The sequence below is a fragment of the Chionomys nivalis genome, chromosome 1 (assembly GCF_950005125.1).
Source record: "Chionomys nivalis chromosome 1, mChiNiv1.1, whole genome shotgun sequence".
Classification (NCBI taxonomy): Eukaryota; Metazoa; Chordata; class Mammalia; order Rodentia; family Cricetidae; genus Chionomys; species Chionomys nivalis.
The window spans coordinates 60546924-60564147 of record NC_080086.1 but is presented as its reverse complement, the minus strand read 5'-3'; the positions used below and the strand labels follow the sequence as shown (position 1 = coordinate 60564147).

Sequence of the window (17224 nt, the reverse complement as noted above, 5' to 3'; positions counted from 1 at the left end):
TCAAAGGAATAAAGAACACCCACTCTGGCCTTGGAGCACTTGCAAACACAGCTGTGTGTGCGTGTGTGCCCTCGCGCACACACACACACCTGCTAGATGGAAACTGCACTTGATATATTAATTCTGTTGCTGCTTAAAACTCAGCAGAAGAAAATGTTAAACTTCTTTTAAAAAGCTCACCCCTACTGTGGGCTAGGACCCCGCTCTCCTGAGGCTACAGGTGTTTTCCTACTCAATGCCTTAGTGGCTGCTTGACCCAGGCCCCTGTTTTCCCCACTGCTATTCCTGGAGACCCCCTAGTCCTTGCCCCACGGGGCACCTGATTCTTTTATGTGCAGCCTATGGTGGCAAGACCATCTGGGTCACCTGATCATGAGAGCTTTGTTGCTGTTGGCTGCAAGCTTTGGTCCCCCGTGCTGTGGGAGGGCTTGGATAAGACCATCTACAGTAGTGGGCAGCAGGTCTGGCTTGAAGCTATTGTTGGTTGGGACTCCCTGAATTGGGGGTGGAGAGCATGGCCCTGGGCTCTGTTTACCAAGCAATTCCTAAGTCCTGCTAGGTGGTAGGAGTGCCTGCCAGACCTTGGTGCCCTACCCTGAGCCGAGCCAGTCAGGGTAATTCTCACTGTGGCTGAGAACAACTTTGGGGTGAGAGGTGGAGGCTCTATATGGAGAGGCAGAGGAAAGAGGAGAGCAGAGAGGGCGGCCTTTGTGTGTAGCGGGCTCCATTCAGCTGGCTGCAGTGACCAGTGAGCGCCACAGAAGAACTGGACAGGTGCCCTGGATCATACTGAGTTCCTTCGAGTGTGTGACTGACTGGCCAGACGTCCTGCCCCACTGGTGATGAGGGAAGAGTCTAACCTGCTCTCAGCTATGGAGACAATGACTGACAATGACCAGAGCTGGGCAAGCGAGAGCCACAGCATTGCTTAGTCTCCCCTAGTCACAGCCTGCCGCCATCCCACACATGCGGAGCCATCTAGGAGAGGAGGCAGGCCCTGCTGTGTAGAATGGGAGGGGTGAGTACCACTTCCTGCAGGTGGGCAGAAGGACAGGTAGGCTCAAGACCTGGACCCCTCTCTATGGAGGACATTTCCTTGGGGGCCTTAATTGAATGTTTCTGGGCCACTTGCTGAGGAGGGTGTTTGGGGACCTTGCCACAAGAACAAGAGCCTCAGGGGACTCCTGGCTAGGCCACTTGGAGCCCTTATGGCTGGAGTAGTGCGGGGGACAGTGGAAGGGTACTGGCGCTTCCTTTTTCTCTTGCGCTGCTGAGGCTGGCACTAAGGGCACGGGGATGTGAAGTTGGTTGCTTTCCTGCTGAGTTCCCGATTAGGCTATTTTAGCTTGTTTCTGCCGTTCTGTTTGTTCACGCACTCATTCATTCTGGCAACACACGCAGGGTGTGCACAAGTCAGACGCCGTGCAAAGAAGTATGGTGAACAGGATAGACAGACGGGCCGTACTCTTGCAGCACTCACGATTGAGTGGCGACAGACAACAGATGCGTGCATCTGTACCAGACAGCAGCAAGGGCCAGATGGGGGAGGGGGTTGCCCAAGGCCCTGGTGGGGATGCCGGTGAGGAGACCTGAATCTAGAGGCACATGCACGACTGCTGTAGGCCTTCACCTTCTCCCCTGGGTTCTGCTGGCTCAGACCAGAAAATAAAGGTGCTCAGAAAGTAAGGGCTCGGCCTGCTGTGGGATGTTTCCGTGGCTAGCTAGCCTGTCCCACCCAGCTGCAAGGTAGCTGAGAGTATGACATCAGGAAACTGCTCCAGGGGCGGTGCACAGTTCCGGCTATGGTGTCCGTCTCGGAAGCTAGTGCCGGTGATGTGCTCTTTCCCTCACACCGTGTTGGGGACAGGGCCCCATCACACATGCCATGCTCACCACACTCCACCTCCCAGGACTGTAGGACAGGCGGGAGGCCCAGAGATGGGAAGGACCGTGCAAGGTCACCAGGAAGCCACTTGATGCTTGACCCAGATCCGAACGATGCCCAGTCAGGCTCTGAGATTTTCCACTGTGCTGGAACTATTTTTAAAATCACATTGAGATGTTCTGTGTTGTGACCCAGTAAGGCTCATTGACATGTGGTGTTCTCAGCTTTCCCGGGAAAGTACTTTTTCTCACACGAGCACACGCTTTTATTTATTTCTGCTGAAAGCTTTATGGTCCTGAAAGCAAGGGGTTTTAATAATCAGCACACACAGAGACCAAAAAGGGTCATTGTAATCCTGCCTACCAAAGGTACCCACGTCAGCATGTTGGTTTCAATCCCCCCCCACACTCTCTCTCTTTCTCTCTCCCTCTCTCTCCCTCCTTCCCTCCTGTGTGTTTCCCTAAGGTTGGTGACCTTATTCAGGAGATGGTCACTTCTCTCTCCTGCACTGATGAGAACATTTAGGGAGCCGATGTGTGCGACTCAGTGAGTTCTGTTTTGTTGTATGATCGGGAGCTAGAGTGACCTTGAGGAAGGTGCCAGTGCTAGCATAAAATGCTGGCATCCGTACCTGAAGATGGCTCCTCTCCAGGTGTTCAGCAGCCAGCACAGCACCACCTGCGGGGATTGTCTCAACCCAGCCAGTGCCCGGGCACCAGTGGCGTTGGAAGCTCCTTTCTCCACTGTCTCACACTAACATGTGCGTGTTTAGACCAGGCCTAGCCACTGGTCACAGACCATAGGGAGGGCTGCCCAGGGGGATGCTGAGATTGTGCTCACCCATCAGACTACACCTCTGTGGTGGGGAGGGATGGGGAGAAGGAGATTTCCTTCTCCGAGTGTTAGTGCACATTGTGGTTGAAGGCAAACCCTCCTGGGGCCTTCATCTGAAAAAAAAAAAAAAAAAAGGGAGGTGTCATGCATGTGTATCATACGCTGTGAGCACAAGGGCTTAAGGGCTGCCCAGAGAGGCTCTTTCTTGGGAAGGATGGTTAGGTATTCCTGTTCATATTTCCACTGGGCCATTATGGGACTTGCTTGCACTTAGGGATTCTGGATAAGGAGCTGTGAGGCTTTGTCTGGAAACTAGTGGTACTCAGAGACCAAGAGGCACCTCAGCTGACCACAAGGCCAATCACTATTGAGGTCGGCCAATGGCGTGAGGAATATAGCATGACACATGGTTCATAAGAAGTTTCTTCCAGATGAGTAGGGATGCGTGCTGGGAGAGGAATGGCTCAGATACGGGTGTCGGGTGAGGCTTTCTTACATGTCACTCGTGTAATGAGCGTCCCTCCTTAGAATGCCCATGTGGGTTGCGGATATGGAGAGCAAGTTTTTGTTGTTGGGGAAGATGGGTGAGAGGCCACAGGGTCACAACTGAGATGGTTCCCTGTGCTGGAACTGAGGGACATGTGGGAATGCCTTGAGGAGGACAGATTGAATGAAGGGCTGCAGTGAGGGTGTCTGGGCTCAGCTTGCCTTTATGGCAGATGTTCAGTGACATGCAAGGCTTGACAGAGGAACTTTGAAATAAACTATGATGAAAATGGGATGTTTAAGGTGCTTGCTCTTGCACAAGAAGCTGAGAGGAACAGTCTAGAAGTTTGGAAGAGGCTGGGGGCTGGTGGGGAGGCTGGGGGCTGGTGTATAGAGGCTGGGGGCTGGCAGGGATGCTGGGGGCTGGCGGAGAGGCTGGGGGCTGGCGGGAAGGCTGGGGGCTGATGCGGAGGCTGTGGGCTGGTACAGAGGCTGGGGGCTGGTGTAGAGAGGCTGGGGGCTGGCGGGGAGTCTGGGGGCTGGCAGGGAGGCTGGGGGATGGTGCGGAGTCTGGGGGCTGGTGCAGAGGCTGGGCTGGTGCATTTAGGATGAAGAAAATCTAGAGCATGAACAAGGTTATGAGGTCCAGTTCTGGGATGCTTGGTGGCTCAGCATCCTAAACCTGGAAGCTCCTTTTACACTGCTCACTCTTGCCACCTCCAGGGCAGCGCCTATGGACCCTGTGCAGGACCTGGCCTAGGGTATCTCACTCACCTGCACACTGCTTCCCCATGCAGCCTGACTGCTTGACTCTCAAACATGAACATCCCAAGTTGACAGGCAGGCCCAGAAACTGCCCCACGTGGTAGCTTCTCAGCAGTCAGGACATGTAGGGGTGGCCCACCAGAACCAGGACCAAAGTTTAGAGCCTGCATGTCTGGCCCCTGTGGTAGGCTTCAGACTCGAGACAGATGAGCAGAAGAGCGTGAGTGAGATGTGTGAGGATTTCCGGGGCGGGCAGATGGGGGGGGGGCAGTTAGTTAGTGAGGAAGTTGTGCCTGGGAGATAAAGGAGTTTGGACTTGAGCAGGGGATAGACGATCTGTGAGAGAAGGAGGCAAGGCACCCGAGAGAATGGTGCGGTAGGAATGGGACAGAGGTGAGGCCAAGACCCAGAGGTGGACCCCGGGTTAGTGAGGGTCAATCAGATATTCAGCGTGGGGCCTTTGCTGGAGACCTCAGTTTGTAATCTGTCAGCCTTTAGGTCCAGGAGTGCACCTCAGGCATATACAAGGGGTACCCTCAGCATCCCTAGACTCTAATGTGGCTTCCTAGCTGAACCCCTTACCCTGTAGGCTGAGGGTGGGGATCAGTAGGGCTTGTTCGGACTTCCTAAGCTGAAGCAGTTAGATAGCTCTTCCTGGCCTTTGAGGGAAAGGGGGCGGTGGTTCCTCTGTGAGCACAGCCTCGTACTGTGACCATGAGCCCCCTGACACTGTCACCGAGCTGATTACAAGTGTCGCTTTCATCTTGCAGTCCCACAGAGTCATTGACCTTGCAGGACAGAGCTCCGTACGTGGGCCTGGGTGAATATCCCTGGAGCTGCGGTCTCAGGCCTTTCTTGGCCAGGACAAAGCAGCCCATGGCACATGTGCAGAGGGTAGTGCTGACCTCTGCGTGGGTGCTTACCAGGGCCAGGCCTATGTGGGCTCTGTCCCTGCCCAGCCTGGCTAGCGTGGGCTGGACTATTGGACACTGTCAAGGTCGCTGCTGAGGGATAGTGAGCCTCTCTGGCAGGCTGGCAGAGGGAGGCCCCGGCAGATACACAGTGCGCGCTGAGGAGAACCTGACCAGGGGAATGAACAGAAGACACTGGCAGCCTCCGGACTGACATTGTTTGCTCTGGCCCTCGGCCAAGGGGCTGTCAGGGACTCACTGTGGTGCTTCCTGGAAAGCTTCTGTCTGTGTGGACCTCCGCAGGAGAGAGCCTTGGTGGGCAGAGAAGAGAGACAGACGACAGGCTCGACTGGGGCCCAACCATGGTCGTCACTCAGCTCAGCCTTGAGTTCCGCTTTCAGGGCAAGAAACTTCGAGGCTTCAGCTGTGAGCTCACCCGCTCCCCTCATGGTGTCCTCCCTGAGTCCGTCCTCACCACCACATGCCAGATCGCCATACCCATACTGTTGTCGGGCCTGGGCATGATGACGGCTGGCTTGGTGATGAACACTGTCCAAGTACGTACTGGGCTTCAAGGGAGATAGGGCGGAGGGAAGGAGCCAGGTGACTCCCAGCTAGTCCCTGTGGTCTGGTGATGGACAGAGCTGAATGACAGGCCCACCTCCTTAGAGTCCCCATGTAGTTCCTTTGGGGAGGAGTTCTGTAAGCCCCAGATCTCCCCGGCAAGGGTGGCAGTCTTCTTTGGGCAGGGTATTTGCTGAGGGAGACATCCTCCCTACATTTGCAGGCACCCTGAGCCTGGTTTAGGAGACACTGTTATCTCCAGTGCTTAAGGGTTGCTTTAAGAACTAGACAGTGTCAGCCATACAGGAAGAACACCCATCAGACATTGTCATGGTTTGGGAAGCTGGAAGTCTGAGATCACGGTGTTGGCAGGGTCGATATGATAGTCAGGAAGATCATCTTCGTGTGCCTCACATGCGTGTGTAGTGGTCATGCTGGGGGCAGAATCATGCTAACCATGCACTGTGCCACTTGGTTCCACCCCAGCCCCAACACTGTTGTTGTTTTTAAATCTTCAAAGTTACATTTACTTCCAACCCACGTGTGTGTTTGTGTCAGGTAGCGGTTCCTGTTCCTACATGTGCCCAGCATTTCCTCCATGGCGGATACAGTGTCTCCTCCGGTACCTGTGTCCAACATCCTGAAGTCGGAGGGGGTGTCAGTAATTCTAGGACACTTGGTCTCTGCTTGTTCACCTCAGAGAACGGAACACTGGGTCTTCAGAATGTTTGGATCAGTCTGTTCCTCCAGAGTTTGTACACCCTCCTTCCCTGATGCCCTTGCCCCTACCTGAGGCAGCCGTGCTAATCTCTAGAGACGGGCCTTTTCCAGACTGCCCAGCATGAGGTCATTCAGTCGTTCATCCCCAGCCTGTCCAGGTACTCACACCCTTCGGTCAGTAGGTCGGGTCATTGTAGGCTCCCAAAAGGCTGGCTTTGTCAGTCAGTCAAGACTGGGCAGCATGTGGGGGTGGTAGTGGTGAGCAGCCTGTGTGAAGGAGAGGTAGCTCCTTCCTCCTGCAGCTCAGAGATCTTGAGAGGGATTTGAGTGGGCCTTGGGGGACAATGTGGCCATTTCCATATTGGTTACTGTGGGGAGGAGCCATCTCCAGGCAGGGGACTGAGTGAAGTCTGCGGCTGTGTGGGCGTGTGTGTTTGTTGTGTTGGCTAGCTGTGAGGGCCTCTGTCCGTTCTGCCCAGGAGCTGGAGTTTACACTGAGGGCAAAGGGGCTTGACATTCTGCTTAAAGTGAGTGTTGGCCTTTGTGTTGCTGGAGTATAGCATAGTCGTGTGCATGCTGCATGGTGAAACAGGGCGGGGATGCCAGCCTAACTGCGGCCTGCCTAGCCATGCTGCCCAGCAGGCCCCCCTCCGACAGCCCGTGCTGCCATTTGGCTGTGCACGACGTTTGGTGCTGCCAGCCACATTCTTGAACAAGTTTAATAACCCAAGTTGGGTGTATACTCAGGAGTGGAGTTGCCAGCGTGGGTCGGAAGTGATTATATTTATGTCACAAAGCTCAATCCTGGCAGCAGTATCACCAGTGTGGGGGAGGAGAAAGTGAGGAAGGCTCTCTCCCAGTACTGCAGCCTACCACTGCTGATAAAGCTCACCCCCACACCCCCCTCCCCCACCCCTGCATCAGGGATGGTTATCTTTAAAGTGCTGTTTGAGAGGTCAATAGCAGAATTTAAAAGTTAGCATGACTTGAAGTCAGATTGGAGGGGATAAGAGGTTAAATCTTGGTGGACAGAACAGGAAGTGGGCAAGAGAGGGGCAGGCCCGAGGGCCTCTGTGGGAGAGTGGGAGTCTGGAGATGCCGAGTTGAGACTCCAGTGTGAGCAGTTTGCAGCCACAAGGTGGGTGGGACTCTGGGCATATTGATGAGCCCAGGGCATCAGTCAGCCCAAAGTGACTATGACATCGAGGACACCTAAAAGGAGCCTGGAGAAAGTGCCATTCTGGAGCTGGGATGAGTGAAGTCACCATTGTCCCCTTTGTCATCTGACTTAGTCTGCCCAGGACCAGGCAGTGTGCCCCACAGAAGCTGACATTGGCGTGGCTCTGGAGTTAGAAATCTGAGCTCATGTGTTGGCACGGTTGGTATCCTCAGACACCAACACCATGTTTTCCCTGTGTCCACATAGTCACCCCCCTCTGGACATCTTGACCTAGTGTGTTTGTGAGATACCTGTCTTGTAGAATTGGGGCTCGCTCACCCATGACCTTCTTAACTCAGCCTCTCTTTGTATCTGGAGGTCCTGGGAGTTAGGGCTGCAATCCATCAATTTTGGGGGCTAGGGACACAGTTTAGCTAGTCTGTTGACATTCTCCCAGCCTGCCTGCCTCTTGTCCTGTGATTCCTGGGAGTATATTCCAGCATAGAGCGCTCTCCTAGCTTGTGCAAGGTGCTGGCTTCTGTCCCCATCAGTCAGCGCAGCCACCAGCAAGGAGCTGGGCACCAGCAAGGAGCTGGGACCATGGAATCAAGTCTCCCCTCCTCCCTCATGGGGCATGGCACGATGGGGAAGGTGGGCTGACTGTGGGAAGTAACTCCAGCCTTGAAAGAGGGGGGTTTAAAAGAGAGGAGAATCAAAGCGGAGAATGGGGCAGGGCTTGAAGTGGGGCCATGGTGGAGTCATTAAGGAAACCAGCAGGGAGCTAGGGGCAGGAAAATGTCCAGAGGCAGGCTTGTTCTCTATGTACGTCGTCCTTGGGCTGTCCTACATGGGGGCGGGGGGGCTGCAGACAGAGCTAGGAGAGCCCCTTCACACATGGCAGGTCACTGAGGCTTTAGGAAGACTGTACCATAGCCAGCCTGCACTGAGCCATGGCATACCACTGAGCTGTGTCGGAGAGGAGGGAACTTGGTCAGGAGTTCCTGGCACCGAGACAGGGAGTGTAAGGGAGAGGGGGTTTGTTCTGACTTAGGCTTAGTGGACATGCCACACTCTCCTTGTGTGTGGCAGGAGAATGCGCACCAGGCTGTGGGGAAGGCAGAGGAGGGTGGATGAGGGGGAGGCAGAGGAAAGTAGATGAGGCGGAGGCAGAGGAGGGAGGAGGAGGCAGAGGAGGGTGGTGGGGGACTGTGGTGCTGTGTGTGGTATGTGCCCCAGGGGTGCACAGGGCTGATAGACGGCTGCTCACAGGCCTGAGGCCCCTGTTCCAGCAAAGGGGGAGGCAGTAACCAGACTGATAAGGAGGGCCCCTGCAGGTGGGCCTCAGTCTCCAAAGTAGTCCTTTATCTTAGAGCAGGAGAAAGCTTGTATTTCTTAAAGGGCTACTGTCATTATTATAGAAGATCCAAACAAATGGGTCAATTTGGTCAAATGCAAAAACATTTTCTCGAGGGAATTAAAGTTGTGAACACAGTAAAATGTTCAGACTTGGTACTAAAAAGCTATGCACGCGGGGACCACATTTTACTCCTATGCAGTCAGGAGACACAGGGATAAGACTGGCATGTAGAACCTCCGACTGGTCCTTTCTCTCCACGCCCCCTGGAGTACTGCTGCCTGGGCGTGACTCCCGCTCTCCCAGAGGTGACGCGTTTGTGCTGCTGTTCCCTGGGGAAATGAGGCTTAGACCTAGAGCCCTGCAACCTTAAGACCTTATTCCATGCAGGTCATACTTCAGTCAGGTTTGCGGGTATTTGGGGGTGGTTTTCTTCACCACAAGTACCTCCCCGCTTTCCCAGCTTTCTTGAAACATCCCAGCAATTCTGCCTTTTCAGTTTGTGTTGTTCTTACATTTGAAGGAGATGTGGGGCCTCCATCAAATGGACCTTTCTGTTTCGGAAAGCCCAGGGTCTAGGAGGGTGCTGGGTAGTGACTGAGAGATCCTGACAGAGTAGCCACCAGCTAGTTTTGCAGAGTGTCTCCAGGCCTCCCAGAGGAAAAGAAGTAACTGAATTGGTGATGCGTCCCAGTTTTCTACCAAACTGTTGTTGCACACCAAATCCCGTGGTACGGTAAATAGCTCGTTTGCAGGCTGGGCCAGGCTGCACCTCTGGCCCCCATTCTCACCCTGCCACCTTCCTGGCCTCGGAGGGTGGGAGGCAGGAGGAACTTGCTGGAGACCACCGCTGCTGATTTGATTAATGGTATTTAAAATGTTTTGTTTGGTGTTTCATTTAAAACCATTTAGGCTGGGTATTAGGTGGCACACGCCTTTAATCCCAGCACCAGGGAGTCAGAGGCAGAGGCAGGTACATATCTGTGAATTCAAAGCCAGCCTAGTCTACACAGTGAGTTCCAGGATACCCAGGGTTTTGTAGAGAGACCCAGTCTCCAAAAACCAAAACTTGAGTGAAAGCGTTTAGGACAGTGATGGCCTCACGGGTTGATTCGCAGCAGCACAGGGTCATTGCCTGGGGTTCTCTATGGACAGCGGCAGAGCTGAGCCAGCGGTTTGGCCTCATCTCCTTGTTCTCTCTCTTCCAGCACTGGCCAGTATTCCAGGAGGTTAAAGACCTGCTGACGTTGGTGCCACCTCTGGTGGGTCTGAAGGGAAACCTGGAGATGACACTGGCGTCTCGACTCTCGACGTCTGTAAGTGGCAGGTGGCTGTGGTCGGGTCGTCTGCGCTTTGGGGACAGGATATTCCTTCTTTTGGTCTCTCGGCAGTCCGCATCCACACGGGTGTTGTTCGACTTTGGTGTCTCTCACAGGCTGTCCCGGTCTCTCCTCCCTGTTCTTTGTACTGTTTTCCGTTTTCCATGGCTACCCTGAGCTGGTGAGGGACCGACACAATGCCCTGGTGTCTTCACTTCCCCTCATCCTGGTGCCAGTTGACTTTGGGTGTCCTGGAGTCTGCATGCCGCTGCCTGGACCCGAGGGCACACTCCCTGGAACATACACACGGAAGCTTCAGTAGGCAGTACAGGTTCAGGGGAGGATTCTGGGGGAGGAAACAAAGAGGAGTTTTTAACTGCCCATCAACCACCTTCATTCTTCAGGCCCTTGCTATCTTATGTCATGGCTGTCTACCCTTGGCTCTGTAGCCAACACAGGCCCTGCCTCGGCCAGCTCTTCTTGCCTATCCCAGGCACCCAGGCATGGCAAGTGGATGGTTTTCTTTCTCTCTTGTTAATATAAGAGGTTTTCCCTTTTTCTCTCCAATGGCCATTTGACATCCTGCATGTGTAAAGGGCAGTAGCCAGAGGAAATATATTGTGTTCAAGGGCCTAAGAGTCCCAAAGATGATGAAGGACCAGGGATGAAGGCCTCAGTGTCCACTGTTCACTGTGGATGCCACATCTCTATATTTATAGTGCTGCTTCTCCACTAAAGAGGCCAGAGGAGCTGAAGAGACGGCCCAATGCTCTTCCAGAGGACCCGGGTTTGGTTCCTGACACCCACAGGGAAACTCATAACCATTTGTAATTCAAGTCCTAGGGAATCTGACACCCTCTTCTGGCCTTCTCAGGCGCTACACATACATGGGACACAGACATAACACAGGCAAAACAGTCATACACAGAAAATTAAAATAAACAAAACCTGGGGAAGAAAAAAAGTCCAGGGAGGCTGGAGAGCTAGCTCAGCGGTTAAGAGCATTGCCTGCTCTTCCAAAGGTCCTGAGTTCAATTCCCAGCAACCACATGGTGGCTCACAACCATCTGTAATGAGGTCTGGTGCCCTCTTCTGGCCTGTAGGCTTACACGCAGGCAGAATATTGTATACTTACTAAATAAATAAATAAATAAATAAATAAATATTTTTTAAAAATTAAAAAGAAAAAAAGTCCAGGTCAGTTCATAAAAGGTGGCGTGTGCATGTGGCAGGAGAGCCGACTCGGCGTTAAGAGAGCTCTTCGTTCTTGCATTGGACCCAGGTTCTGGTTCCCAGCACCCACACTGGGCAGCTCACAACTGGGGCTCTGGACCCTCTTCTGACTCCTCGGGCAGCTGAACTCGCATGTGCACCTACTCACACACATATATACACAATTAAAAAGAAAACAAATCTTAAGCGGGGGTGGGTCACTGTCTACGGAGCTGAGTGGCATAATCTGTTCTGAGTTCTGATTTGTTTCCTGAGAGAGAGGCTGGCTATGCCCGGGAGGACTGGCTTCTCCAGCCCGGCCAGACTGATGCAGCCTTTATCTCTGTGTGGTAGGCCAACACCGGACAAATCGATGACCGCCAGGAGAGGTACAAAGTCATCAGCAGCAACCTCGCTGTGGTTCAGGTGAGTGGTGGAGCATCCATCAGCGCCTCGCCTTCCCTTTCCCCTGTGGGTCCGCAGCCTCTCTGGACAGGAAGAGGGAGGCCATGTGAGCCTTGCCCCTGTACTCTGGTGGACTTGGAGGACAAGTGTCTATGTGTCCATGCATCTGTCCACCAGACCATATCTGTGGCGTAGGGAAGATTGTCACAGGGAGCCACCATACCTGCCTGGAGATGCCGTCAGGTCTGTGGTCCCTGCAGCTTCCCTACTCTCTGCCGTCTAAGCCAGATCCTTGGGGATCTGATGTACTCAGCATTTGCCACGCCCTACATTTGCGAGTGGCCTTCTTCCCATACGTAAACAAACACCCTGTTTGCCTGGGTCACTGGTGTTTCCAGGATGGACACACCCCAAGTTCACTTTCTTCCAGCGACCTCAATCTTTCTGGAACCTGGAGCGCCTTTCCACCTGGATTTTCTCCCCTTAGCCCTGCTCTTACCACTTAACCTGTCCTGCCTCAGCCTACAAGAGGCCCTCATGCTCCTTTCACACCGTGCCTCCTCCTACTCCAGGCCCTTGTCAAAGTAAGCTGAAGCCGGGGTACCCAAGGCAGGAGCACATGAGGGCAAGTCAGGCTCAGGCAAGAAGGAAGGCTGGACATGCGCTGGCTCTGTAGGGATTGTGGTCCAGGGCCTCTGAGCTTCTTGGTGGGCAGCCCCTGGTAGCACAAGGAATATGGACTGAGGTCAGACTCTCCATCACCTGTCAGCTGGGCAGCCCTGGCCAGGGCCATGTGTCCTTGTCCATTAGTGACACCTGTTCTTCCTGTCATTCAGGTCAGAACCCTGCCTCTCCCAGAGACAGCCCCTAAATGGCAAGTTAGACTTGGCTTCATCATCCCCCCTTTGCACTCGGTTCTGCTGGACACCAGCCTGGCCCACTGCAGGGGAAGCATGCTGCCTGTGTCCCCTTCTGTCTTAGGTTTCTGTTGCTACGAGAAAGACTATGATGAAAAGTGGGGAAGAAAGGTTTAGTTCATCTTACAGTTTATGGACCGTCACTGAGGGAAGTCAAGACATGAACTCGGGGCAGGAACCTGGAGGCAGGAACTGAAGCAGAGATCATGGAAGAGCGCTACTTGGTGGTTTGCCCAGCCTGATTTCTTATACAACCCAGGATCCACCTTCCCAGGGTGGCACCACCCACTATGGGCTGGGCTCTCCCACCTCAATCATTAAGGAAGAAAATGCCCCCACAGTCTTGCTACAGGCTCCTCTGATGGAGGAGGCCTTTTCTCAGCTGAGGGTCCTCTCTTCGTCCTGTTCTCTTGCCGTGAAAAGTCACCACAACCAAGGCAGCTCTTAGAAAAGAAAGTATGTCATTGGTTTTTCTCAGGTACAGGGTCTGTTTCACCCTTTGGGGATGTGCTGCCTACTGTACTTAGAGACTTAGTCCATTCTTATTATGGCAGGGAGTAGGGCATACAGGAAGATACTGTGCTGGAGAAGTAGCTGAGGACCACATTGTGATCCTTGGGTAGAGAGAGAAAGAACTGGGCCTGGTGTGGGCCCACCACCCACAGTGACACACTTCTGCCAACAAGGCCACACCTCCTGATCATCCTAATCCTTCCAAAGAGTTACATTTCCTGGTGAGTGAGCCTGTGAGGCCATTCTTATTCGTCCCAACATTGTTTTCTTTCCCATTTGACTTTAGCTGGTATCAAGTTGACAAAAACACTAACCTAGCCCCAACTTGCTCTGCTTTGCTTCCTGGCTGTGAGGGGAACTAACTGCTTTGCATTCTCCATGATGCTGCCTTGCCACAGACCCAGAGCAGTGGGGTCAGCATGCCATAGACTGATCTAAGACTGTGAGCCAAAGCAAATCTCCTCTCTTTCTAGTTGGTTGTCTCGAGGAGTTTGTTAGGGCTGATGAAAAGTTAACTACCATTTGGCCATTCCCAGCGAGGCCTGGTCCTTCCCTCCTGACCAGGTTGGAAACCAAGCTGTCCTCTTCTGCCTTCTCCCCTAAGTCTCATGTCCTGTCACTGTGATCCTGTCCCTGTGATCCCATTGCTGTGATCCCGTCCCTGTGATCCCAACACTATGATCCTGTCACTGTGAAGACCCTTCCCTCTGAGTCGCATTTGAATGGAGCTCTGTTTCTCTCCTCCTCCCCCCTGCTGATGCCTGCAGACCTGATGCCTGTTGTATCTGCTTCTGTCTGTGTGTTAAGCCAGCAGATGCCTCCTCCTCTTGGTTCTGCAGTTCCTCTGTGTAGTTGAGCCCTGCCTCCCTCACCAGCCCCACATCCAGCCACAGTATTTCTCTCTTGCCACCTTTACAGCATGCAGCTGTCTGTCCTTGGAACATCTCTCCTCCATGCCTGCTGTTCTAAAGCACATTGGACACTCACTCTAGTCTAATCTCTGTGCTGCCCCAGGTGCCACCCCTCAGTTTTCTCCCTCTTGTGTATAGTCCTCCAACACTTGCCCTCTTGGTTACAGTGAATGTGCCTCCCACCCTACTGTTCTGGTTCAGGCCTGTCTTGGCCTCTCTTGCCTTCTGTACCTGGGCTGAGTCTTTTGGGTCAGAACCAAACCTGTAGCTGAGTAGCTGAGAGATTAAAGTAGTATTCATATTCATAGTAGGAGGTAGAGTGAAGAGGTGACAAATGCCCACTACTGGGCATGCCACTCCCGCCTTTCTAGAACCTTCCACACAGAGAGCTTCAGGACTTATGAAACCTTCCTGGGCCTGGCTAGACTTAACGTTGTAGTTGGATTTTTCTTTGGGCCACCAACTCACAAATAATGACATGGAACTTATTAATTATGAAAGCTCAGTCTATAGCTTAGACTTATTCCTAACCAGCTCTTACAACTTGTTAACCCATTTATATTAATCTATGTTCTGCCGTGTGGTATTACTTCTCTTCCATCTTGCACCTTCTTGTTTCCTCTTCATGTCTCCTGACATCTCCGGTGTACCTAGATTCCTGCTCCTCTTCCTTTCTCTCCCTGGAAGTCCTGCCTACACCTCCTGCCTAGCTATTGGCTGTTCAGCTTTTTATTACACCAATCACAGCAATACACCTTCACAGTGTGCAAATATCCTACAACAGTGCATGTTGCCTCAAATGTAGCTTACTTATTATTTTACTTCCATTTTAAAGGGGCTTAACTTTGAGTCACAGTCACCAGGTAAATTTCAAAGCTTGACTTTTAAAAAAACTTCAGCATGTTCTGTCATTTAAATGTGAAACCAAGGGTGAAGTTTTAAATTCTCAGAATTATTTGACACTTTCTCTGTGTTCAGTGTACCTTGCTCATATCCACTTATTCCACCCACGCCTTCCTGAACAACACCCACACAGCCCCTCCCATTCCCATGCCCTCCCCACTTTTTGTGGTAACCCACTGAGTCCAGTTAGTGCTGGCTGATCCTGTCGGCTGGATCTTGTCACCTTGGTTCCTGAGAGTGATGGTCAGGTCGTGCCCAGAAGGTGGCAGTACACAGCACTTGTTCCGTCCTTCTGGTCTGATGTCCTTTCTGCCACCTCTTCTGTGATGTTCCCTGAGCCTTGGGGAGGCTGATGTCGGTGTCTTGGATAGGGCTGAGCACTAAACAGTCATTTATTCTCAACATTATTTTTTTTTCGTTTTTAATTTTATGTATATTGGTATTTTGTCTGCATGGATGTCTGTGTGCTATGCGCATGCCTGGTACCCAGAGAGACCAGAAGAGGGCATCGGTTCCCCTGGGACTGGATTTTACAGATGGTTGTGAACACCAAGTGCTCTTAACTGCTCTCAGTCATCTCTCCAGCCGCTCAGTGTGGAATTGTGTAACTTCTTATGGAGTGTGGGGACTCCCCAGTGAGACTGGGGCACCACTGAGCAACCAGCCCCTCACTCCCTTGCTGTCCCAGGAACTATAGCCTCAGTTCTCCCTAGTCTTTGCTTTATTTCCTAAGTGATACTGGCATGGCCACATTCTCCTTTACAGTAAGGCTTATTGTCTGTCTGTCTGTCTGTCTGTCTGAACTGGAACTAGAACCCAGAGTCTCAACACGAACTGGATCAGCCCTCTGTGACTGAACCATGTGACCTTCTAAAGAGTTTTAAGCTTAGATTCCCCCCCCCCCCGGGAAAAAGCAAAAATCCCACAAAATAATCAGGCTGTTGGCTGTTGAGTAACTGGTACCGCAGTGGCATGTGGGTGGCCGCATCACTGGCTGCTCCATTACCTCACCAGCATGGAAGGTACCCCTTCAGAACCGCCCTGCTCCCCATCTGTATGTACACACCCACGGAGAACTCTGGCTCATGGACGTGGAGTTCCTTTGTATGACTAGGATGGAGGGGCTGGGGCCCCACAGTCTCTTGAGGGCAATCTTCCAGCCACCTAAGATCACCCAGGAAACTGCCTCTTCATGGTCCACACAGATTCCTATAGCTGTCTTAAAGCATGGGCCTCTGAGGACGTTCTGAATTCAAGCTAACAGCCCAAGGCCTGAAGGATAAAGAACAGGTCACCAGGGAGTCACCCGTTCACCACCTGTATGTGAGCAGTACCAGGTGCTGGGCCACATCCTCCATGCCTCGTGTCATAATCTACTGAGACTCTTCTTGAAAACTAAGGGGGTCAGTCATTTTCTCCATGACGCCCTGGTATCTATCATATAGGAACCCACATAAATTGCATATCTAATACACTATATATAGATGCTTTTTTCTGTACTGGCGTTTGAACCACATGCGTCTAGGTGAAAGCTCCACTACCCAGCTGTATCTTTGCTTTTGTTTATTTGCTTGATGTTTTGAGACCAGGGCTTGCTAAGTTGCCCAGGCTGGCTTTGAACTCACTCTGTGGCCCAGGCAGGCCTTGGCCTGTGACCTTACCTCAGCTTCCAGAGTAGCGGGTATTGTAGATGTGTGTAACCATGTTTGGCTTTGTGTTTTTCTTTATTGATTTTATGTTGTATCTTTAAAAGGAGGCCTTTGCTGGTCAGAGATATTTTTAAACATTTATTTTGGTTTTGCTAGGTCTCCGAGTATACTAGCTCAGCCAACTTTGATGTCTTAATCCTTATGCCATGGTTATAATTGTGGGAACAGGCATGTACAAACCATGCCAGGCTATAAAACTCTTAAACAGACTATCGTATATCCTTTTATTTCACGCCTTTGGGTTTATTGTTTAAGGGTAAGGGTGTGAAGCAGGATGGGGGAGTTCACCCTTCTCCTGGTCATCATCACTTGATTTCCCTTGCCCAAGCTATTTAATATTCATCTGCTGAGGTCATATATCCAGGATAACCCTCCTCATCCCCTCTCTGCTAGCCTTGTTTAACAGAGCAGTTTCCTATGCTCACTTCTGGGCTCCCTTCTGTCTTGTGGCTCCGTATGTCTCTTTATGGCAGTGCTGTATTGCTTTTGTCTCTCCAGCTTTATAGCACGTTTCAATTGATACTTAAAATGTCTCTGACATACACCAGTATTCCCCCCAGACCTCCTTCCACTAACTGTCTTGGCTCGGCACATGTGCTTTCTCATCTCTGTGGCCTTCTGAGCAAATCACCAGGCACCGTAAGAATCTAGTGCGGG

The 17224-nt window shown here is 52.2% G+C and overlaps 1 protein-coding gene across 3 annotated transcripts in view; it reads left to right on the top strand.

Annotated features, from left to right (window-relative positions):
• Slc41a3 (solute carrier family 41 member 3) overlaps window positions 1-17224 on the top strand; it is a 43205-nt gene that overhangs the window by 7879 nt on the left and 18102 nt on the right. For 2 of the 3 annotated variants that reach the window (XM_057771662.1, XM_057771657.1), the window contains 2 exons: window positions 9887-9994; window positions 11564-11635. In XM_057771662.1, the coding sequence (XP_057627645.1) occupies window positions 9887-9994; window positions 11564-11635 (180 nt within the window). Of the gene's footprint in view, window positions 1-5063; window positions 5439-9886; window positions 9995-11563; window positions 11636-17224 lie in introns of those variants that run through there. The other variant, XM_057771668.1, reaches the window with a different exon arrangement.